Consider the following 23,069-nt stretch of genomic DNA (forward strand, 5'->3'; position numbering starts at 1 on the left):
GTAAATAAACGGCCTTTCCGGTTACGTAAGTTCCTGTCAGGATATTCTCCTCCTGCAACAGCGACTCACATGTGTTTTTATTCAAGGTTATGTTATCTCACTGTGGTTTCTAATGTTTGATTCCATTGTATTGGTTTGTAAAGATGTATAAATTGTTGCAAGTTCCGTTACGTGAACTTGTTACTTGTAAATGTTCTCGACATCTTTCAGTTCCATGTCTATCTGTAAAGCGTAGGACCAAATGGATATCATCACCTGCTCTACCAAGGCAGTATACTTCTGTGTTTGGAGGAAGCGGTTTCCATCAGGCACATAATTTTGTATTGAATGGCACATGGATGACCAGGTTTTACAGCACTGCAAGAGGAGCAAGCGGTAAAACTCAAGAGCTGGGTAAAAAAAATAAAAATCAGGGGACACACGCCTCCATAGAGCCAGAAAAAGAGGAGGAATTTGTTTTCATGGACTACATTGAGCCAGAAAATAGTCACGTTGACCAACTTCGTGGTCAGCTCCATGTGAATGCTGTCCCCATGATTTCCAAAGAAGACGAGAGGTTGCCGCCGAGGTCAGGCTCCGAGAAGCAGCAGAGGACTCTGGAGCAACAGCTGCGGTCATTGAAAGATGGGACCGTCACCAAACTGGAGACGGTGAGCCCTGATTCTCTCATCGAGTTTCATGATGTAGGGTTCCCTCTCAAGGAAACAAGTAAGAAAAAGAAACTTAAAGGACAGCAGAGAATCTATGGTACACCAGATATTGAGGAACCTGTCAGTGACACCTGCTGCAACGGCTGTGGCGCAGTCATGCACTGCATTGCACCTGATGTGGCAGGCTATCTTCCAAGTGAGAAGTATAAACTTTTGCTAGTGGAAGATGAATTGAAAAAGGCAATTTGTCAACGTTGCTACTTGCTCACACACCACCAAAAGGCATTGACTGTCAAGATGTCCAAGGAGGAATATCGGGATATAGTCCGCGGGGTCAAATCAGAGAAAGCATTGGTACTGTTGATTGTGGATCTTCTGGACACCCCAGACTCCATAGTACCAGACTTGCTAGAGCTTGTTGGAGAAAACAAACACATAGTGGTTCTGGGTAATAAAGTGGACTTGCTTCCTGGAGACTCTGAAAACTACTTGCAAAGGATTAAGCGTCAGCTTTCCATGTACTGTGCTGATGTAGGTATTTCCAGTGAAAATATCAAAGATACCCACCTAATCAGTGCCAAAACGGGATACGGAATAGAAAATCTCATCTCAAGTCTTCAGAGATCGTGGAAGTACAAGGGAGACGTGTATCTGGTAGGAACAGCCAATGCCGGGAAATCCACACTGTTCAACAGTCTACTGGAGTCCGACTACTGCAAATCCAGGGCCTCAGATGTGATCCACAAAGCTACCATATCTCCATGGCCTGGTAAGATAGAGCTCTGCCCTGTCTGTAACCCAAAGTTCCACTGTAAGATGCATTACAAACACTCAAACAAGACCGTGAATAAAAAGCTTCTTGTCGAATAGGTTATTTTGTTGAGTTCATGACCTTGTGATAGCACACAGATCGTCTGAGTGTTGTAGAGCTTATTTATGGAACTGTCACTTTTCTATGCTGCTGTAATCAGAAGTCTTGAAAAATCTTTACATTCCAACAAATTTTACAGTCACATTGATGGAAAGCTTGAACCAATAACACCTATAGTGAGTATACCAAACATTAGGATCACCTTCCTAATATTGAGTTGCACCCCAGAACAGCCTCAATTCGTCACGGCATGGACTACAAGGTGTCAAGCATTCCACAAGAATTGCTGGCCCATGTTGACTCCAATGCTTTACCACAGTTGTATCAAGTTGTCTGGATGTCCTTTGGGTGGTAGACCAGGATGTTCTTTGGGTGGGGAACCATTCTTGATACACACGGCAAACTGTTGAGCGTGGAAAAACCCAGCAGCGATGCAGTTAATTTAACAAATATTTTGTTGTATTTTACCACCTTTTTCACCCCAATTTCGATCTTGCCTCAATGCTGAAACTCCCCAACGGGCTCGAGTCACGCATCTTCCGAAACATGACCAAACCGCACTTCTTAACTCCCGCCGGCTTAACCCGAACGCCAGCCGCACCAATGTGTAGGAGGAAACGCTGTTCAACTGATGACCGAGGTCAGGCACAAGGAGAGTGAGTGCGATGAGCCCCACCGGCCAAACCCTCCCCTAACCCAGACGATGCTGGGACAATTGTGTGCCGCCCTATGGGACTCGCGATCACGGCCGGGTGTGATACAGCCTGGGATCGAGCCCGGGTCTGTAGTGATTCCTCGAGAACTGCGATCCAGTGCCTTAGACCACTGCACCACTTGGGAGGCCCCTCAGCGTTGCAGTTCTTGACACAAACAGGTGCGCCTGGCACCTACTACTATACCCCATTCAAAGGCACTTAAATATTGTGTCTTGCCTGTTCACCCTCTGCATGACACACACACACACACACACAATCCATGTCTCATTTTTCTGAGGCTTCAAAATCCTTCTTTAACTTGCCTCCTTTCCTTCATCTACACTCACTGAAGTGGATTTAACATCTGACCTCAATAATGGATCATAGCTTTCACCTGGATTCACATGGACAGTCTATGTAATGAAAGGTTCCTAATGTTTTGTACACTCAGAGTATGTCCGTTTGTGTATAGGCTCTAGTCTCTCTAAAATGTTGAAAACAAATTCTGAAATTTTATTTGAAATTGAATATGATCCACAGGTACAACCCTGAACCTCCTGAAGTTCCCCATCATCAACCCCACCCCGTATCGCATGTTCAGGAGGTCCGAGAGGCTCCAGAGCTCCTCCAAGCAGACCGAGAGTGATCTCTCTCCACAGGAGCTCAAGAGACTAGAGCAGTTCAGCAAGCAGGGCTACCTAGTGGGTAAGAGATTGGTGTTGGCTGTTGGGGACACGACTGATGGTAACCCCAACAGGGTAGCCTAAGTACCAAGGGGTGAAATTGGACAACCCATGCAGCTTAGCCCTTGGCCTTCTGTGTTTTCAATGGCTTGCATTGTTGCTTATAGATTTGTACTCTTAATGCAGGGTAATTATTAAAAATCCTATGTTGGTTTAGGTCGCATTGGGAGGACGTTCCGTACCAACGTAGAATCCAACAGTGGCCTGATAGAGTTTGATCCTGATAGTCTGGCCTACGGAGAAGATGTGATTGACAAGGAGGAGAGAGACTGTACTCTTTCCAACCCTTCCCCGGAAGTGGAGTTGACGCTCAACGAACTGAAAGATGCGCACTGGCTCTATGACACCCCTGGCATCATGAAAGAGCATGACGTGAGCTACTTCCTATTCGCTCTTGGCTCCACTGTTAGTGCCAGGCTAAAACTTTGCCCATATTATTTCATAGATTGCAATGCAACTCATTACAATCCTGGAATCTGTCCAAAATAGCAACCTATTGGTCAAAAGTTGTGCACTATATAGGGAATAGGGTGCCATTTCAGACACACCCCTGCATCCACTTGAAACGGCATGTTATCATGATGTAACTGTTTACCAGCACTAGGAGAGAACACTTGGGACTAATTAATACCCTTTGACTAAGTTTCCCTTCTGATGCTAGTGAGTTGGCAGATGAAAGTAGTTCCTTAGCTTATCCCCTGGGGGAGAAGGAGTCCCTTGTTATTCCTCTCCTATTACTACATCACGTTTGGAAGTATCATTTACACAAGTGGGATGCCAGGATACATTTACAATGGAACAGATTTATGGATGTGCAGTGGAACAGATTTATGGATCAACCATCTTGCGTGTCACTGCAGTAGATTTATGTTTAGTTTATTATTGTATTGAACCACTCAAAGGTTTTCTTATAAGACAAGCCCTAACTAGTGTTGAACAGAACAATGCCATCCATTCATCTCTCACCCCCCCCTCCTCATGTTTGTTAGGTCCTCAATCTGTTGACAGAGCAGGAGGTGAAGTTGGTGGTGCCCACACAAGCCATCGTGCCCAGGACGTTTGTGTTGAAACCTGGAATGTCGCTATTCTTGGGAGCTCTAGGCCGAATTGATTACCTTCAGGTGAATGCCTTTCATTGTTGCTTATGTCCTTGAGCTGTTCTTGTCTATTCATGTTACGTATTATGTCACTTTCATGTTTTGTGTGGATCCCAGGAAGAGTAGCTACTGCAACAGCTAATGGGGATCCTAATAACAAATAACCATGCTCAACTATGACATCGAAACAGTGGTGCACACTTCTGTCTTTGACTGAGAGGTAATCTTCATTTCCCAGGGTGAGAAGTCCTGCTGGTTCTCAGTCATTGCTTCCAACCGGGTCCCGATTCACATCACCAGTCTGGACAAGGCTGACAGCATTTACCAGAAGCATGCTGGTCAAATCCTGCTGGGAGTAAGTTGATGCTGCTTACTTAACTCCGTTAAGGACATAAAAGGTCTTTCTGAAATGGTACTACAAACAAGTTTACAAATAATGTTATCAACATGAAGAACTCTGTGTGGATAGGTACCAATGGGTGGAGAGGAACGCATGAAGGAATTCCCCCCTCTTGTCTCCCAAGATTTTGAGCTGAAGGGGCAGGGTTATCAGAAAGCCAGTGCTGATATCAAGTTTTCCTCTGCAGGTAATACACACACAATTACAAATTGATCAACCAGCCGACCCAGACGTTTCAGGGTTGGTAATTCTTCAAAAGCCTAGTGCTACCGAATTTTAATTTTTTAAATTCTATTCTTAGGATGGGTGGCAGTGACAGGAGTGGAGGGGAACAGTCTCCTGCTGCGTGCCCATGCTCCAGTGGGTGCAGGGCTCTCCCTGAGGAGTCCACCTCTACTCCCCAACATCGTTAACCTGAAGGGAGAGCGCATCAAGAAGTCTGTTGCTTATAAGACCAGGAAACCCCAGGCCCTGGTGGACACCAGCCTGTCCTACAAAGGAGCAGAGAGGCTCAAGGTGAAGAAGAAAAAATGAAGTGCGTAACAACCTCTCTATGGAGCAACAAGAGTTTATGTCAAGAGGCTTTTGATACTGGATATTTATTTGTGATACAGCACTTTCAGTTATGGATTTTTTTTCTTCATCTCTGGGTTTTGTAAAATTGTCTGTTAATGTAACGATTAGAAATAACCTACATATAAACAGTTGTATTTGTTTATCGATGTGTAGACTTGTGCTTCAATTTACATGGCTTTCTTTCCATTTAGACAGCAGGTCAGGAACCTTTTAGTGAATCACTTTTTTTCGAAGTATTTTGAAACATATACTTTTTAAACGTATTAGTAACTGCAGAAAATGTTAGAAATGGAAAGGAATCACGCACCAAAACTTAATGTATAAATGTAGAGCAGAAAATGGTACAGGATGTGTTTTAAATGCACAAAAAGGCTTTAAACAGCCAATTGTTTTCAAAGTCTTGGACAATGTCCAATAACTCCCCACTTGGGTGAAGGTGTTAAAGTTAGTTGGCATTTATTGAATTGAAAAATAGTACATTTCTTCACTAACTGAAAACAGTAAATGACGGGTATAGGCTAAAACTTCAATGGCCCGGGCGTTAATTTAAAAAAAAATCAGCACAACCGCCGCTTATTAAAGCCAGGCTTCTATTTCCCTAATGCACACAGCTTTTGCTCAATAAAATGTTGAAAAGACATCCACACTGTTTGCGACCAGTATAAACATAACAAATCCATCGCAGATCAGACTTGCAAAGGCTGCCTATCATACACCCCTGATTTTGTGCTTCAGCACCCTGGATTTTATATTTTGTTTTATTTTTAGTGGCATCATGGCTAACAACGACAGAATTCAAAAATGTTTAAATGCACATGACTGGGAATATCAGAGCTGTGTCCATGGTAACCTCGTAAATATTAAAAGGGACAGGCGGCTATTTGAGACTGCATTTAATTGAAGTTTTACGGTACATATGATTACACATTATGTGAATGAAAAATGGTTACAAAGAAGGAACAACTGTTCCCATCAACTAAAAAGCACAATACAGGAAGTGATCAAAAAAAATAGATAATTTACAGTGACACGGAATCTAACCGTCTAGATAAGAGTGCATCAGGCTAAATTTGACCAGTTTTCCAGGGAACCCTGGTACTATTCTATGCCTTCCAATAGTCAAACTCAAAACATAAGTCTTTAAATTTCTATACCTTCTCACTTTGGCATCATACCCAAAACACAATATTGCACTGAATTTACTAAGAGTACACATGGCATTTTTATTAGCTAAGTCTACCAATCACCTCAATAGAACACAGAACTAGATGCAGATGAAAGAAGTATATCACTGATGGCACAAACAGGCTAAGCTTTGGTGGCCCAATTCTGTAAAACAGATGAGTGGGGTGATAACTGCAGAAATCAAGTTGATGGGTTTGATCTGCAGAGTAATCAAGCAGTTACACCTAAACTTCCAGGGAATGGTTATAAAGTTAGACAGTATAACAACATCATTGAAATCAGACATCTTACTGTAGGAAAATGTGACTCAATTAACAAAGCTACACTGTTAGTATGCAAAAACCTCAAAACAAAACCAGAAAAGAATGATTGTCGAAGGCAAAAAAAGAATGTAGAACTACTGGTGTATCTTCACAGGCTCAACTGTAAAAAAAATAAAATAAAAATCTTTGGACATTTTCTGAAATCAAACACAAAACTGATAATGGCAAAGTTTCAGATGTGTGCACAAACATCCATTTCACAACTTGTTTTCAATGTTAGCGGTCCATTCTCTATCAGTGATAGCAACATCGTATCCTTTTCATCCTGATCTTAAGTTCTACAGGCCTACAAATTTCAAGGGCCAGTAACACCCTACCTCCCACATTAGTTGTGCATTTGTTAATGAGTAGTACAAGTTTTCTTTTTGTATGACTAAATGAAATTGGATATACAAAAAGTGACAACATAATTCAAACATTAACGCAAGAAACAATTCTATACACACATGTGCCAGATGAACCCAAAGAAACCTCGCCCCATTTCATATTTCATCAATTCGACTAAGAGTCATGGCAATTAACACCTAGAAAGTTTTTGTAATGAAGAGATTAGTTAGTCCATTGTACAGATTGATAAGATATATACAATGTTTTTAAAAAAAAATGTATTGATGTTATCAATAAAATAAAGAAATCAAAGTAGTTGTCAAGTGCTCCCTAAATGGTGGACTTTGAACATGCAGTCCTCGTCCCCATTTCGGAGACAGGTCGCTTCACTGGAGTGGACTCGCACAATAGGCGTGAGAGTCCCATTATTCTCTGGGTTATTTGGCATGGACCACCTGGGTCCTTCTAATCTTGTCTCCCTAGGGTTTCTTTGGTTCTTCATTGAAAAAGTGTAACACTTCCTTTCATAATCGATTTACGGTTGTTCTTCAACAGGGCTGATGGATTAAAACAAGGGGTACAACTCATCATTTCGTGGGTTCTTCTGTAGAAAACTCAACCGGATTGTGAACAAAAAAAAAAGGTGTAGCGATTTCTTGAATATCAACCACGTTTGCAAAATCCAGGTAACTGCCAAAATAAAGGAAACACTCGAGTAAATGAGAGACACAAAGTATATTGAAAACAGGTGCTTCCTGAGTTAATTAAGCAATCCACATGCCATCATGTTTAGGGTCAGAGTCAAGTATAACAATGCCCAGTTGCCCCTTATTTTGGCTACCATGGCTAGAAGAAGAGATCTCAGTGACTTTGAAAGGGGGGTATCAAAGCAGCATAGGGGGTTTAAAGTGTTTTTGTCTCAGTCACCAGATCTCAACCCAAATAAATACTTATGGGAGATTGTCGAATGGTATCTGAGAGAGCATTTTTCACCACCATCAAAAAAACACCAAATGATGGAATTTCTCATGGAAGAATGGCATCCCATCCCTCCAATAGAGTTCCAGGCAGTTGTAGAATCTATGCCAAAACACATTGAAGCTGTTATAGCAGCTTGTGGTGGCCCAACGCCTTTATTTTGGCAGTTACTTGTATATACCATGCTATTACAGATTGGTTAGCTTTTAGTTAGTTGCATAACCATATGAGATTTAGAAGCAAGAAAAATTGTATCCCATATTTTCATAATTTCTCAGCCAAATGCCAAACCATGAATATTAGATTTTGGACCTCACATGGCATCAACTCACATATCCTCTATGATTTATGTTTGAAAACAAGAACTGTAGAATTTCTAGTCAAATGGTCTGGGAGCCAATATGTAAAAGCCCAGACACCAATTATCAAATGAACTAGTCTGCCTAAAGCTGGTATTACAAAGACAGTCAGATAGTTTTAGGCATACCATAGAATATTCATATTTTATACAGCAGTAACCGTGAGCACTAATGCAAGGTAACTGAATATCTACTGTTAATATGTTGACACAGACAACTATACATATGTTTTATAACAGGGGGAGAGGGTCAAGCAAAATACACAGCTGGAATCAAAGCTCCCTGCTCTGCAGGCACTCACTTGTCCGGCTTGGAAGCATTGTCAAAGATAATACACATTCACCAGGTGCCGATTCAGGTGCCGACGGAACTCCGCCTCCAAGGGGAAGCTACGGTCACAGAAGACGCACATGTGACTCTTGAGTTCAGTTGGAGTCGGAATCTCTTCTGTGGGAGTTTCAGGGTCATTCACCAGTTTACCGGCGGCTGCCGCCAGCCCGTTGAGCCCTGAATCGTCACTGCCCTCCGAGGCGCTGTCACTGATCTCACTTCCTCCGTCATGGCTGTGGATGCCCTCGTCCTCCTCGGTTTCAGTAGGCTTTCGTCTTGGCCTAGGGAGCTCCAGGGAGGGTGTTGTTGGTGTTGATGGTTCTCCCTGTGCCCGTCTGAAATCGTGAGAGACGTCACTTTCTATGGGAGATGGGGACTCGTCGGCGCTGCTGAAGCCTTCAGGAGTAGGAGTTTCCTCTGCTTTGTCGGCGACCTCAGCCTGCTCAGCCCGTGGGGTTGTGTCCTTGGTTGGGGATACATTTTGCCGTGTAAGATTGTTTTCCCCATTACTGGGCCGTTCATCTGCAGGGCTCTGCCCAGTAGATGTATCCAGAGCAGGGACAGTCTCCTGGTCAGATGCCTGCTGCTCTTCCTGTACAACTGTTGGCTGAAGCTCTGTGGCAGGACATGTTTTGCTTTCAGGGGGGCTGAAGGGGTTCTCAATGATGGAACACACCTTGTTCTCACTGGAAGCCTCGGTCTCTCCAGGGCTTGCTTTTTTCTTGTTGCTCTTTTTCAGCTTTTTCACTACAGACGAGTATATCGTCTGGTTTCCTGGGTCCTTCTGCTCGGACGCTGGGCAAGGCTCAGTAGTTTTGCTTCGGGGGGTACTGGCTTTTGATTGCAACTTGTCTGCAGTCTTGATTTTCAACCGTTTGGCCTTAATGTCGGTGCAGGACTCATCAGGAGATTCTTTCATTGATAAGTCCAAGGCCTCTGTAGTTTTTCTCTTCACTGGCTTTGTCTTGCTCTTCTCTCCTTGTTTTTTCACTGGTGCTTCCAGACTTTGGGGAGCTTTTTCAACAGTCTTTTCAACCACTTTCTCAATTTTTCTTGAAGTACTCTTCTGAGATTTTATTGCATTTTTGTTCTCTTTTCCTTCTTTCTCATTCTTCAGTGTCTTCAGCTGCTCTTTTTTCTCCTCCTCCAGCCTCTTGTTTTCCTCCTTCGCTTTCTCCATATTCTCCCTCTCTAGCATGTCTTTCTCTAACCTCTCCTTGACTGATTTGTCTTTCTCAACACGGTCCTCATCCAAACCCACCTTTTGAACTTTTTCCTTTATTTCGGTCTTATCCTGAACACTTGTTTTCCCAGTCATCTGTTTTTTGGGACCTCTCTTAACTTTATTGCCTGCTATTTCAACCACAACTGCTGTCTCCTTCCCACTCTCCTTCAGGGTAACATTCTGCTTTGTATTCTCACTGTTCATCTCTGTACTCTTGCGTTTCAGTGTTACCTTTTTCTCTGCCTTGTCCTTTGCCTTTTTAGGTATCTCTTTGACAGAGGAGATGTCACATTTCTTGGGGGTCTTGTCTGTTGCCATGCTTTCTACTGCTTGAACAGGGCTAGTTTTGCTGCTCTTCTTGGTCTCTTTGACAGGAGAGTTGTCACATTTCTTGGGGGTCTTGCCTGTTGCCATGCTTTCTACTGCTTGAACAGGGCTAGGTTTGCTGCTCTTGGTCGACAGATTGATAGGGCTTGATTGTTTATCAGCTCCAGAGATCTCTGGTCCCTCATCACCATCAATTGCTGACAGCTCAAACTTTGCTATTCCATTCACCATGGTATACTCATCTGTGAATTCATCGGAATCAGGTTTCTTGACACGCAGCTTGACCTTTGACACATCCATTGCAATCTGTGGGCAGCCAGGGTGTCTAGACTTGATGTGATATTGTAGGTTACACTTCTTGGAAGCAGCATACTTGCAGACAGGGCAAAGGAACTGACGCGGGTTGAGGTGGAGCTCCACATGCTTTTTGTAGTTGCTACGGTCAGCCGTCTTGTATGGGCAGTGGGGGCAGCACAGGGGCTTGGGTCCATTGTGAACCTGTCTGGAATGGCGTGTCACCTCATGCTGATTGGCAGCCAGGTAGTTGCAGCGGTCACATTTGAAAGGCCTTTCACCTGCCAAGAAAAGCAATGTGGAAAATGGTCAGTTTAGAGACATTTTAACTGCTGTTAACATCAATGGGAACACTGGCACACATTTCATGCAGGGAAGATGGACCACAATACAGAGAGACAAGCAACAATTACAAGTCGAACACTAGGCATCTCACATCACATATTGCAAATCACTTTACCGTTCTTATCCAAAACCATCTGCTCCAGCGAATGCAACATAAGGAGAAAAGGTTGACTATGAGAGGAAACCAAAACAGAGACCTATATCTATGCACAATCAATCCTATTTGTGTCACATAATAGAAAGATGTACGGTCAGGCTTCTTTGTCATGTAGCCTGTGTTAGACACTCACCCGAGTGTGTTCTCATATGCCTGGTAAGATGGGTCTTCTGGGAGCTTGAGTACTCACAGTACGGACATCGAAAAGGACGCTCCCCTAAAGTAGAAAAACCAGAGTTAGCTATACTGTTAAAAAAAAAAAAAATCATACTTTGACCATTAAGTGCATACTTGGAGTGAAAAGGTTATATTTGACATACCTGTGTGAGTGCGGATATGCTGCACGTAGTTGTTCTTACGGTCCGAGAAATAGCTGCACTGGTTGCAGGTGAAGAGCTTACTGGGGAAATGGTTCCTGAGGTGCTTTTTCCAGTGGTACTGGCTGACGGTGGTATACGTGCAGATGGTGCATTTGTATACCCTCTGGTCGTCGCCCTCCTTCTCGTGGTGCTTGAGGTGAGCCATGTAATGGTCGTAGCGGTTGGTGTTGTAGCCGCAGCGTTCACAGCGGATCAGTCCTTTGTTGTTGGCCCCACCATCACCGCTCTGCGCCTCTTGATCTGGTCCCGCCGACGTCTCTTTCTCCCGTGCCTTGTCCCCCACCATGCTTTTCACTGCGATCATCCTATTGGCGCTGTGGATTTGGATGTGGGTTACAAACTCCTCCTCGCACTGGGCCTGGTAGTTGCAGGGTTTACAGAAGAAGGGTTTCTTCTTCTTAGCTGACTCCACGATCATGCCCAGAGGTGTAGAGGGGATGGTAGGGGTGGAAGGGCTAAAAGGGCGCTGGTCAGAGGGTTTGGACAGGTCAATCCCTTCTTCCTCCTCATCTATCGCCTCAACCTGGGAAAGGGCAGCCCGTGGAGACTCTGGGTATTCTACAATACACATCTCTCTCTCATGGCTATCGTAACTGTATCTGATGATGTTCTCGTCTTCACTATCGGAGTAGCTGCCAACGGTTTGAAGCTCCATCATCTCCTTCCCTTCTGCTGGGTTTTCACAGGCTACGTTGGCGAGCATGACCAGCTGCGGGGCCGGCAGCTCGTTGTGTGGAAGCTCAGCCAACCCCTGGGCATCCTCCACCATGGACATGCCAACTGAGGTGGAGAACATGACCAATCCCATTGGATACACCGTCTGAGAAGCCATGCTGACAGGGCTGTTGCTGTGGGTGATGAGAGCAGAACCGGAGGTCATGCATCAACAAAAATTCAATTAAGATATGTTTTAATTTTCAGGACTAAAATGTTAGTAGTAGTAGTAGTCAAAGAGAGTTTGCGTTTTAACAGACCTTCAAAAGACCAGAAAACTCAAGTTACATACACTTGGTCCCAACTCATTAAAATGATATGGCTTGCAAGTTGTCCAAGCTACTACCAACCATGTCACTGTACCTTCTCTGAATCAGTTATTTGGAATTCATAGCGCAGGATGTTTTTATGATAATCCAGGAATGGTGCATCCAAGAAAGAAATCACAAATGTCCTCAATACAAGTGTCAGAATAGATAAGGAAAGTATGCTAAACCAACACAATTACAGTACACCTTCATCACATTGATTCCTTGTCTTCATGCGGTCTGCTGTGCATATTGATAAGATGTACTGGTATGTGACTATATAACCGATTACAATGTTGTATGTATTCTTCATTTGTAAGAAATTATATTTATCTTTATTAAATGTAATAAAGAAAAAAAAAAAAATCATAAATATATATAAAAATGTAACACAAAACGAACAAGAATATACCACCACTTCAAAATGTATGTTTCATAACTTCATTGTGGACCTACTTTTACTTTGACACTGTGCTTTGGTAAAATCCAGTCTCCTAGGCCTGTGTTTGCATGCACAGAAATGTGTGTTCGGCCATTTTGAAACAGCACCACCAACTTCGTCGACAGCGCCCAACAACTACAGTAGCTTGTCCTACATTCTAACTAGTATGAAGAGAAAATAAGAACTGGAAACACAAAAATACAATTGTGCACTGGGTTGTTTGACCTCCACGCCAAACAAAATATATAGACCTAAATGGTAATATTTACTAAACACATTTGACATATATTTACTTTCTAAGCACAAAACTGTGTAGAGTAGACATACTTTGTAACATGCTGGTATCAAAATAATCTAAAGAGAATACGATGACTAAAAATACAATTTCTGAGTTATAGCCTATCCACCAGACCTAGAACTAGACCTCAACAATACAAGTGGAAAGTTGCAGTATTGGTTAGGGTATGGAGAAAAATGATATTTCATATGGTTAACAAATTAATCGATTGTAGCTAAATAAAAAAAAACGTTTATCAACAATAGTATTCCACATATCGCTATGTAAAGCTTGCTACGACAGAGGCAGAGAATGTCGCTGTCCAGCAAGGCCCCTCAAAACTTAACTCGGAAAACTAGTTTTGCCGAGGCGCAAACTCCGAACAATACAAAGTTAACTTCTATAATCTTGAACAATTTAGAAATAATGTTTCTGTTATTAGTTTTATTTAAAAAACGAATCCTATCATAAATAAAGTTAGGCGTGTAAACACTTCGAAAGTTTAGAACAGCGTGTGTTAGCCATGGTCCTGATCTCCGTGCTGAAATCAGCCCTGGACAGCGCCTCTCCCTTTCAGCAACCCCAATGAGCAACCCCCACACTGCCTCCATTTTCAAAACTGTTCGTCAAAGTTAGCTTGTTTAACAAATTCAAAACAATAGGCAGTTAATATGTTAATTGGTTACATACAACTTACCGTATATATGTGTCCACTCCCTGTCGGTATTCGGTCAATATTATCGAAGTACTAGTACACAAACTGTTCAAGGAAGAAGTTTCTGTACATTCCTACACATCACCCTTGGCTCCGTCTGTTCGCAGGGAAGGCTGGTTGACGTCAGCGCGAGCTACTGTGGTGTTTCTTGGTGCTTTCAAGACATCTGGGAACTTCAGGGAAAAACGATGTAAAATCATGACTTCAGTGATCATCAGGTCGGCAAATCGGAGCTCTAGAAAAAGGCCGGAGTACCCGACTTGGAACTCCGAGTTGAATGACCGTTCAAAACAATTTTTGTCTTGAACGCACTGAAGTCGGAAGTCGGAAATTTCCGAGTTCGCAGTTGTTTTGAACGCGGCATCCACCCGGGGCGTCTTCGTTCCAAATTACAATGTCCAATTGGTCAAACAAAGCAATCTTGTTGTACGTTCTTCTAATAAATATGTGCATTATTATGTGAGTTATTATCATTTTGCAAAATGTTTTATTCCTCTTATGAAAAAAAAGACAATTACACTGAGGAGAAAAACTAGTTACAAAGTGTCTACTGCTATATACATCTCAATAATACAAACATGTAACATTATAATTAAATTTAAATAACATTTAACAAGCCAAAGTACAACGATTTATGAATAAATCATTAGTGTTTTTAATATTGTCTGGACTGGTTATTTCCTCAAAACTGTCCTGAAACATTGTTTAGATTATGTGTAATATATACATTCAGAATGTGTAGTTAGTAGATCAGTGTCTTGCCAATAAAAAAGTAAGGATCTTAATTGACATGTTTCAGTGTTTCATTACCAGGTATACTGGGGATAGCCCACACTGAACATGGGGAAAGAGTTGTTGCGTAAGTCCCGCAATATAGGTTTGATTGAATTCTTTCCAGACCAATATGATATAATTGGAGCGTTGGGCCAGTAAACTAAATGTTGCTGGATTGAATCCCCGAGCTGACAAGGTAAACATATTTTGTTCTGCCCCTGAGCAAGGCAGTTAAAGTTATGTCAAAGGATCTACCAGGCCAAAATGCAAAAGAAAAGTATAACATGGAAACAACCCACACAGACTGCATTCTCTAGTCCACAGTGTACTGTTGCACAAAAACTCACTTTCGTCTGTTGGGGCCAAAGCCTTGTGCACCATGCCAGGAAGCAGGCTCTCGTCTGAGCATACCTTCACTTTTGAAATTGGGTCTTTGCAAATGTGTAGTTATGGGTCTGTTGAAAATTAAGACAGCTTTTCATCTTGATGAAAGTGTTATTAGCAACACAAGGCCTGCAGGTCATGAATTACACCAGATGCATACATAGTTTCCTTGGGGGAGTGAGCCTGTAAAATAATGTAATTGACACAAACCCTCTGGTCATGATTGAATTATTCAGTCATCAGATAAAAAGCACATGTTTTTGCTAACACAAAATGTAATTATCATGGACAAAATGTATCACAAACCAATGGACAGATTTTGGATGGAGTTTGAAGACTTTAAGTTATAGGAGAAATCACTTTTAATGTTCATTTTGAAGATTCTGATATTTTGTTAGATTTTGACCCAACTGATATGAACGATAAAATGTTCATAGTTCATTTGTTTATTTTCTTGAAAGATTCTTTATTCATAAGGTGAAGTTGGCAGAGAACAAAAAAAAACAATTTATTGAAAATGGAACCGAAACATTATGTTGAAATCATTGGTAAATGTAAAAACAAAAAAGCATTAAGCACCAAAATACTTTATGACAAATGTAAATGTTCTTGTAATACCCCTGTCTACATTAAGTTTACTTCCCTTTTTTTGTATTGTGTTCGATACAAAAGTTAAACATTTTATTTTTTAAAGTCAATGGATTTTATAGTTTTATTGTCGTCTGCCACTCGGTGGCATTTGTGCGTTATATTTGACATGGGGACGCTGCCTCAATGGAATTTTGACTGCACTGGCCTTTTAATATTTCCTACCATATTTTGCTATTCTTTTACACTGACAATTGAATATCATAGTTGTATATTATGTGCTTCTGTCAAAGAGAAAAGATCATGTAAAGATAGACTAACTTCAGTCAGTCCAAGGGTCAAGCGATACCAACCCAACCAGTAGCAATTACAAGCAGACATTTTTATACCTGTCACCTAACTACATGTACACACTCTTCTTCAGAGGGCTAATGGTGCTTTCAAGACAACTGGGAACTTTGAAAAATAAGAGGTCAAATCATAACGTCAGTGATCTATAGTCAGGTCAGAAAGTGGCAGCTCTAGAAAGAGGCCAGAGTTCCCGACTTATAATTCTGAGTTGGATGACTGTTCAAAACATTTTTCCCAGTCAGAGCTCGTTTTTCAGAGTTCCCAGTTGTCTTGAACACACTGAAGTCGGAAGATGGAGATTTCACAGTTCCCAGTTCCCAGTTCCCAATTGTTTTGAACACAGCAAGAATACTCCCTGTTGCTCACCTGCAAGATGCCACTTGATTAGCAGTAAGGGAAGAATGGAGAGTCCAGAAATAGCCAGACATGTAAATTGGGCTAAGGAACAGAAGTTGGGTTTTGGAGAAACACCATCAGTGCGTGCTCTGCAAGGAATACAGCTGATGAAGGCAGGGCAAGAGTGAGGTGAACGGATAGACGTGGTAATGGTCAGCGAGGAAGAAGAAGAGCCGAGTGGAGTGGGAAGATGTGTGTTGAGGAAGAAGGCACAAATCATATTCTGCTGTCCCTGATGGCTCAGAACCTGACGAGAGTGAGAATAAATTACATGTGGTCAAATCAAATCAAATTGTATTTGTCACATGCGCCGAATACAACAGGTGTAGTAGACCTGCTTACTTACAAGCCCTTAACCAGCAATGCAGTTTTAAGAAAAACATTTTTAAAAAATAAGAAATTAAAGTAACAAATAATTAAAGAGCAGCAGTAAAATAACAATAGCTAGGCTATATACAGGGGGTACCGGTAGAGAGTCAATGTGCGGGGGCACTAGGGTGGCTGGAGTCTTTGAAAGGAAGAGTTTGAAAATGTCAGTGAAGACACTTGCCAGTTGGTCAGCGCATGCTTGGAGTACACATCCTGGTAATCCGTCTGGCCCTGCAGCCTTGTGAATGTTAACCTGTTTAAACTGCAGAGAGCATGATCACACAGTTGTCTGGAACAGCTGATGCTCTCATGCATGTTTCAGTGTTACTTGCCTCGAAGCGAGCATAGCAGTAATTTAGCTCGTCCGGTAGGCTCGTGTCACTGGGCAGCTCTCGGCTGTGCTTCCTTTTGTAGTCTGTAAAAGTTTGCAAGCCCTGCCACAGGGCCTATCCGCCGCCATTGTTGCAACCCCTACTACCATTCTGTTCAAGCTCTCTTTCGTTTCGCCCGAGATCCTTAAAGATTGGAAAGCTGCCGCGGTCATCCCCCTCTTCAAAGGGGGTGACACTCTAGACCCAAACTGTTACAGACCTATATCCATCCTGCCCTGCCTTTCTAAAGTCTTTGAAAGCCAAGTTAATAAACAGATCACTGACCATTTCGAATTCCACCGTACCTTCTCCGCTGTGCAATCCGGTTTCTGAGCTGGTCATGGGTGCACCTCAGCCATGCTCAAGGTACTAAACAATATCATAACCGCCATCGACCTGGTCAAGACTTTAGACTCTGTCAATCACCGTATTCTTATCGGCAGACTCAATAGCCTTGGTTTCTCAAATGATTGCCTCGCCTGGTTCACCAACTACTTCGCAGATAGAGTTCGGTGTGTAAAATCGGAGAGCCTGTTGTCCGGACCTTTGGCAGTCTCTATGGGGGTACCACAGGGTTCAATTCTCGGGCCGACTCTTTTCTCTGTATATATCAACAATGTCGCTCTTGCTGCGTGTGATTCCCTGATCCACATCTACGCAGACGACACCATTCTGTATACATCTGGCCCTTCTTTGGACACTGTGTTAACTAACCTCCAAACGAGCTCCAATGCCATACAACACCTCTTCTGTGGCCTCGAACTGCTCTTAAACGCTAGCAAAACCAGATGCATGCTATTCAACTGTTCGTTGCCCGCACCCGCCCGCCCGCCCGACTAGCATCACTACTCTGGACGGTTCTGACCTAGAATACGTGGACAACTACAAATACCTAGGTGTCTGGCTAGACTGTAAACTCTCGTTCCAGACTCATAGCAAACATATCCAATCCAAAATCAAATCTAGAATCGGCTTTTTATTTAGCAAAAAAAGCCTCCTTCACTCACAACTCCTAACTTACCCTAGTAAAACTGACTATTCTCGACTTCGGCGATGTCATATACAAAATAGCTTCCAATACTCTACTCAGCAAATTGGATGTAGTCTATCACAGTGCCATCCGTTTTGTTATCAAAGCGCCTTATACCACACACCACTGCGACCTGTATGCTCTAGTCGGCTGGCCCTCACTACATATTCGTCGCCAGACCCACTGGCTCCAGGTCATCTATAAGTCTATGCTAGGTAAAGCTCCGCCTTATCTCAGCTCACTGGTCACGATAACAACACCCAACCGTAGCATGCGCTTCAGTAGGTATATCTCACTGGTCATCCCCAAAGCCAACAGCTACTTTGGCCGCCTTTCCTTCCAGTACTCTGATGCCAGTGACTGGAACAAATTGCAAAAATCGCTGAAGCTGGAGACTTACATTTCCCTCACTAACTTTAAACATCAGCTATCTGAGCAGCTAACCGATCGCTGCAGCTGTACATAGTCCATCTGTAAATAGCCCACCCAATCTACCTACCTCATCCCCATATTGTTTTTATTTACTTTGCTGATCTTTTGCACACTAGTATCACTACTTACACACCATCATCTGCTCATCATCATCTGCTCATCTATCACTCCAGTGTTAATCTGCTAAATTGTAATTACTTTGCTGCTATGGCCTATTTGTTTCCTTACCTCCTCATGCAATTTGCACACTGTATATAATCTTTCTTTTTTTCTATTGTGTTATTGACAGTACACTTGTTTATTCCATGTGTAACTCTGTAATGTTGTTTCTGTCGCACTGCTTTGCTTTATCATGGCCATGTCGCAGTTGTAAATGAGAACTTGTTCTCAACTAGCTTACCTGGTTAAATAAAGGTGAAAAAAAAAAAAAAATCTGACGAGCATTGGAGCCGGTTTAGGACGATTCGAGCCTTCGTCCTGTATTGACGCTTTGCCTGTTTAATGGGACGTCTGAGGGCAAAGTGGGGTTTCTTATAAGCTTCCAGGTTAGAGTCCCGCTCCTTGAAAGTGACAGCTCTACCCTTTAGCTCAGTGCGGATGTTGCCTGTAATCTATGGCTTCTGGTTGGGGTATGTACAGTTGAAGTCAGAAGATTACATACACTTAGGTTGGAGACATTATAACTCACTCCACAAATTTTCTTGTTAACAAACTATAGTTTTGGCAAGTTGGTTAGGACATCTACTTTGTGCATGACACAAGTAATTTTTCCAACAACTGTTTATAGACAGATTATTTAACTTGTATCACAATTCCAGTGGATCAGAAGTTTACATACACTAAGTTGACTGTGCCTTTTAACAGCTTGGAAAATGACAGAAAATTATGTCATGGCTTTAGAATAATCTGTTAGGCTAATTGACATAATTTGAGTCAATTGGAGGTGTACCTCTGGATGTATTTCAAGGTCTACCTTCAAACTCAGTGCCTCTTTACCTGACATCATGGGAAAATCAAAAGAAATCAGCCAAGACCTCAGAAAATAAATTGTAGACCTTCACAAGTCTGGTTCATCCTTGGGAGCCATTTTCAAATGCCTGAAAGTACCACGTTCATCTGTACAAACAATAGTACGCAAGTATAAACACCATGGGACCACGCAGCCGTCATACCGCTCAGGAAGGAGACCCGTTCTGTCTCCTAGAGATGAACGTACTTTGGTGCGAAAAGTGCAAATCAATCCCAGAACAACAGCAAAGGATCTTGTGAAGATGCTGGAGGAAACGGGTACAAAAGTATCTATGTCCACAGTAAAACGAGTCCTATATCGACATAACCTGAAAGGCCGCTCAGCAAGGAAGAAGCCACTGCTCCAAAACCGCCATAAAAAGCCAGACTACGGTTTGCAACTGCATATAAGGACAAAGATCGTACTTTTTGAAGAAATTAACTCTGGTCTGATGAAACAAAAATAGAACCATTTGGACATAATGACCATCAATGTTGACCTTTTTAATTGTCTTGCTCACATCGGCTACGGAGAGCGTGATCACACAGTTGTCTGGAACAGCTGGTGCTCTCATGCATGCTTCAGTGTTGCCTGCCTCGAAGCGAGCATAAAAGGAATTTAGCCCGTCTGGTAGGCTCGCGTCACTGGGCAGCTTGCGGCTGGGTTTCACTTTGTAGTTTAATAGTTTGCAAGCCCTGCCACATCCGACATGTGTCAGAGCCGGTGTAGTAGGACTCAATCTTAGTCCTGTATTGACGCTTTTCCTGTTTGATGGTTCATCTGAGGGCATAGCGGGATTTCTTAAATGCGTCCAGATTAGTGTTCCGCTCCTTGAAAGCGGCAGCTCTAGCGTTTAGTTCAGTACAGATGTTGCCTGTAATCCATGGCTTCTGGTTGGGATATGTACGTACGGTCAATGTGGGGACGACGTCGTTGATGCACTTATTGATGAAGCCGGTGACTGAGGTGGTATACTCCTCAATGCCATTGGATGAATGTTGGAACATTTTCCAGTCTGTGTTAGCAAAACAGTCCTGTAGCGTAGCATCCGCGTCATCTGACTACTTCTGTATTGAGCAAGTCACTGGTACTTCCTGCTTTAGTTTTTGCTTGTAAGCAGGAATCAGGAGGATATAATTATGGTCAGATTTGCCAAATGGAGGGCGAGGGAGTGTCACACCCTGACCATAGTTTACTTTGTATATTTCTATGTTGTGGTTGGTCAGGGTGTGATCTGAGTGGGCATTCTATGTTACATGTCTAGTTTGTCCAGTTCTATGTTCGGCCTGATATGGTTCTCAATCAGAGGCAGGTGTTCGTCATTGTCTCTGATTGGGAACCATATTTAGGTAGCCTGGGTTTCACTGTGTGTTTGTGGGTGATTGTTCCTGTCTATGTGTTTTTCACCAGATAGGCTGTTTTAGGTTTTCGTTACGTTCATCACGTTCTTTATTTTGTAGTGTTTGCATTGATTCGTGTTTTACGTTTGTTCATTAAAACATGGATCGCAATCTACACGCTGCATTTTGGTCCGACTCTCCTTCACACCTAGAAAACCGTTACAGAATCACCCACCACAAAAGGACCAAGCAGCGTGTCAACAGGCAGGAGCAGCGCGAGGAGATGCGCAATAAGGATTTCTGGACATGGGAGGAAATCCTCGACGGGAGAGGACCCTGGGCTAAACCAGGGGAGTGTAGCCGCCCAAAGGTGCAGCGGGAGAAGAAACAACAGGAGCAGCCCAAAGAGGAGTACAGTATGGAGTATACGACTTGGGAGGAGATCGACAGGTGTGCGGCCGACCCAGGGAGAGTGCCGGAGCCCGCCTGGGATTCGATGGAGCAGTGCGCGGAAGGTTATCAGAGAATGGAGTTGGCGAAGCAGGCACGGCGGCGCGGAAGGAAGCCCGAGAGGCAGCCCCAAAAATGTCTTGGGGGGGGGCTAACAGGGAGTATGGCTACGCCAGGTAGGAGACCTGGGCAGACTCCCTGTGCTTACTGGGGGGCTAGAGAGACCGGACAGGCACCGTGTTATGCAGTGGTGCGCACGGTGTCTCCAGTGCGGGTGCATAGCCCGGTGCGGTATATTCCAGCTCCGCGTGTCGGCCGGGCTAGATTGAGCGTCGAGCCTAATGCCATGAAGCCGGCTCTACGCTGAGCATTCAACCAGGTAAGGTTGGGCAGGCTCGGTGCTCAAGAGCTCCAGTGCGCCTGCACGGTCCGGTTTTTCCAGTACCACCTCCACACCCCAGCCCTCCGGTAGCAGCTCCCCGCACCAGGCTTCCTGTGCGTGTCCTCGGCCCAGTACCACCAGTGCCAGCACCACGCATCAGGCCTACAGTGCGCCTCGCCTGTCCAGCGCTGTCGGAGCCCTCCTCCTCTCCAGCGCTGTCGGAGTCTCCCGCCTGTTTAGCGCTGTTAGAGCCTTCCTTCTCTACAGCGCTGCCGGAGTCTCCCGCCTGTTCAGAACTGCCAGTCTGCATAGAGCTGCCAGTTTGCAAGGAGCTGCCAGTCTGCATAGAGCTGCCAGTCTGCAAGGAGCTGCCAGTCTGCAAGGAGCTGCCAGTCTGCAAGGAGCTGCCAGTCTGCAAGGAGCCGCCAGAGCTGCCTGTCTGCAGGATGCCGCCAAAGCTGCCAGTCTGCAAGGAGCCGCCAGAGCTGCCAGTCTGCAAGGAGCCGCCAGAGCTGCCAGTCTGCAAGGAGCCGCCAGAGCTGCCAGTCTGCATGGAGCCGCCAGAGCTGCCAGTCTGCATGGAGCAGCCAGGGCCGCCAGTCAGCATGGAGCAGCCAGGGCCGCCAGTCAGCATGGAGCAGCCAGGGCCGCCAGTCAGCATGGAGCAGCCAGGGCCGCCAGTCAGCATGGAGCAGCCAGAGCAGCCAGTCAGCATGGAGCAGCCAGTCAGCATGGAGCAGCCAGAGCAGCCAGTCAGCATGGAGCAGCCAGAGCTGCCAGTCAGCATGGAGCAGCCAGTCAGCATGGAGCAGCCAGAACTGCCAGTCAGCATGGAGCAGCCAGTCAGCATGGAGCAGCCAGAGCTGCCAGTCGACCAGACTCTTCCAGATCTGCCAGTCGACCAGACTCTTCCAGATCTGCCAGTCAGCCAGGATCTGCCAGATCTGCCAGTCAGCCAGGATCTGCCAGAACCGCCAGCCAGCCAGGATCTGCCGGATCCAACTACCTGCCTGAGCTTCCTCTCAGTGCTGAGCTTCCTCTCAGTGCTGAGCTTCCTCTCAGTGCTGAGCTACCCATCAGTCCCGAGCTACCTCTGTCCCGAGCTGTCCCTCTGTCCCGAGCGGTCATTAAGGAGGGTAACCTATCTAGGGACGCTAAGGAGGTGGACTAAAACGATTATGGAGTGGGGTCCACGTCCAGCGCCAGAGCCGCCACCGCGGACAGATGCCCACCCAGACCCTCCCCTATAGGTTCAGGTTTTGCGGCCGGAGTCCGCACCTTGGGGGGGGGGGGGGTACTGTCACACCCTGACCATAGTTTACTTTGTATATTTCTATGTTGTGGTTGGTCAGGGTGTGATCTGAGTGGGCATTCTATGTTACATGTCTAGTTTGTCCAGTTCTATGTTCGGCCTGATATGGTTCTCAATCAGAGGCAGGTGTTCGTCATTGTCTCTGATTGGGAACCATATTTAG

The 23,069-nt window shown here is 44.2% G+C and overlaps 2 protein-coding genes across 5 annotated transcripts; one reads left to right on the plus strand and one right to left on the minus strand.

Moving 5' to 3' along the window:
• Positions 1 to 14: 14 nt before the first annotated feature.
• LOC139390543 (nitric oxide associated 1) lies at positions 15 to 5,174 on the plus strand. The gene is made up of 7 exons (XM_071137732.1): positions 15 to 1,419; positions 2,757 to 2,921; positions 3,117 to 3,331; positions 3,949 to 4,080; positions 4,295 to 4,411; positions 4,526 to 4,643; positions 4,758 to 5,174. The coding sequence occupies exons 1-7, from the start codon at positions 144 to 146 to the stop codon at positions 4,988 to 4,990; spliced, it is 2,256 nt and encodes a 751-aa protein (XP_070993833.1). The 5' UTR covers positions 15 to 143; the 3' UTR covers positions 4,991 to 5,174.
• A 410-nt stretch (positions 5,175 to 5,584) lies between these two features.
• LOC139390542 (RE1-silencing transcription factor-like) lies at positions 5,585 to 14,093 on the minus strand. 4 transcript variants are annotated; one of them, XM_071137730.1, is made up of 5 exons: positions 13,701 to 14,093; positions 11,203 to 12,110; positions 11,016 to 11,099; positions 8,506 to 10,661; positions 5,585 to 7,557 (listed from the first exon to the last, which is right to left on the minus strand). In XM_071137730.1, exons 2-4 carry the CDS (start codon positions 12,092 to 12,094, stop codon positions 8,527 to 8,529), a joined length of 3,111 nt encoding a protein of 1,036 aa, XP_070993831.1. In that variant the 5' UTR covers positions 12,095 to 12,110; positions 13,701 to 14,093; the 3' UTR covers positions 5,585 to 7,557; positions 8,506 to 8,526. The 4 variants fall into 4 exon arrangements, with proteins under 4 accessions (XP_070993831.1, XP_070993829.1, XP_070993830.1 ...); XM_071137728.1 differs by lacking the exon at positions 13,701 to 14,093 and having other exon boundaries at positions 11,203 to 12,142; XM_071137729.1 differs by having other exon boundaries at positions 5,916 to 10,661.
• Between the last annotated feature and the right edge of the window lie 8,976 nt (positions 14,094 to 23,069).

The sequence above is a fragment of the Oncorhynchus clarkii genome, chromosome 31 (assembly GCF_045791955.1).
Source record: "Oncorhynchus clarkii lewisi isolate Uvic-CL-2024 chromosome 31, UVic_Ocla_1.0, whole genome shotgun sequence".
Classification (NCBI taxonomy): domain Eukaryota; kingdom Metazoa; phylum Chordata; class Actinopteri; order Salmoniformes; family Salmonidae; genus Oncorhynchus; species Oncorhynchus clarkii.

Bases quoted from the DNA above. Each gene is read 5' to 3' on its own strand.
- LOC139390543 (XM_071137732.1), top strand. From the start codon at position 144: ATGTATAAATTGTTGCAAGTTCCGTTACGTGAACTTGTTACTTGTAAA. The intron at 4,081-4,294 runs GTGAATGCCTTT...TTCATTTCCCAG, and splicing joins GCCGAATTGATTACCTTCAG to GGTGAGAAGTCCTGCTGGTT. The intron at 4,412-4,525 runs GTAAGTTGATGC...CTGTGTGGATAG, and splicing joins CTGGTCAAATCCTGCTGGGA to GTACCAATGGGTGGAGAGGA.
- LOC139390542 (XM_071137728.1), bottom strand. From the start codon at position 12,142: ATGACCTCCGGTTCTGCTCTCATCACCCACAGCAACAGCCCTGTCAGC. The intron at 11,100-11,202 runs GTATGTCAAATA...TTTCTACTTTAG, and splicing joins GCATATCCGCACTCACACAG to GGGAGCGTCCTTTTCGATGT. The intron at 10,662-11,015 runs GTGAGTGTCTAA...TTTTCTTGGCAG, and splicing joins GCATATGAGAACACACTCGG to GTGAAAGGCCTTTCAAATGT.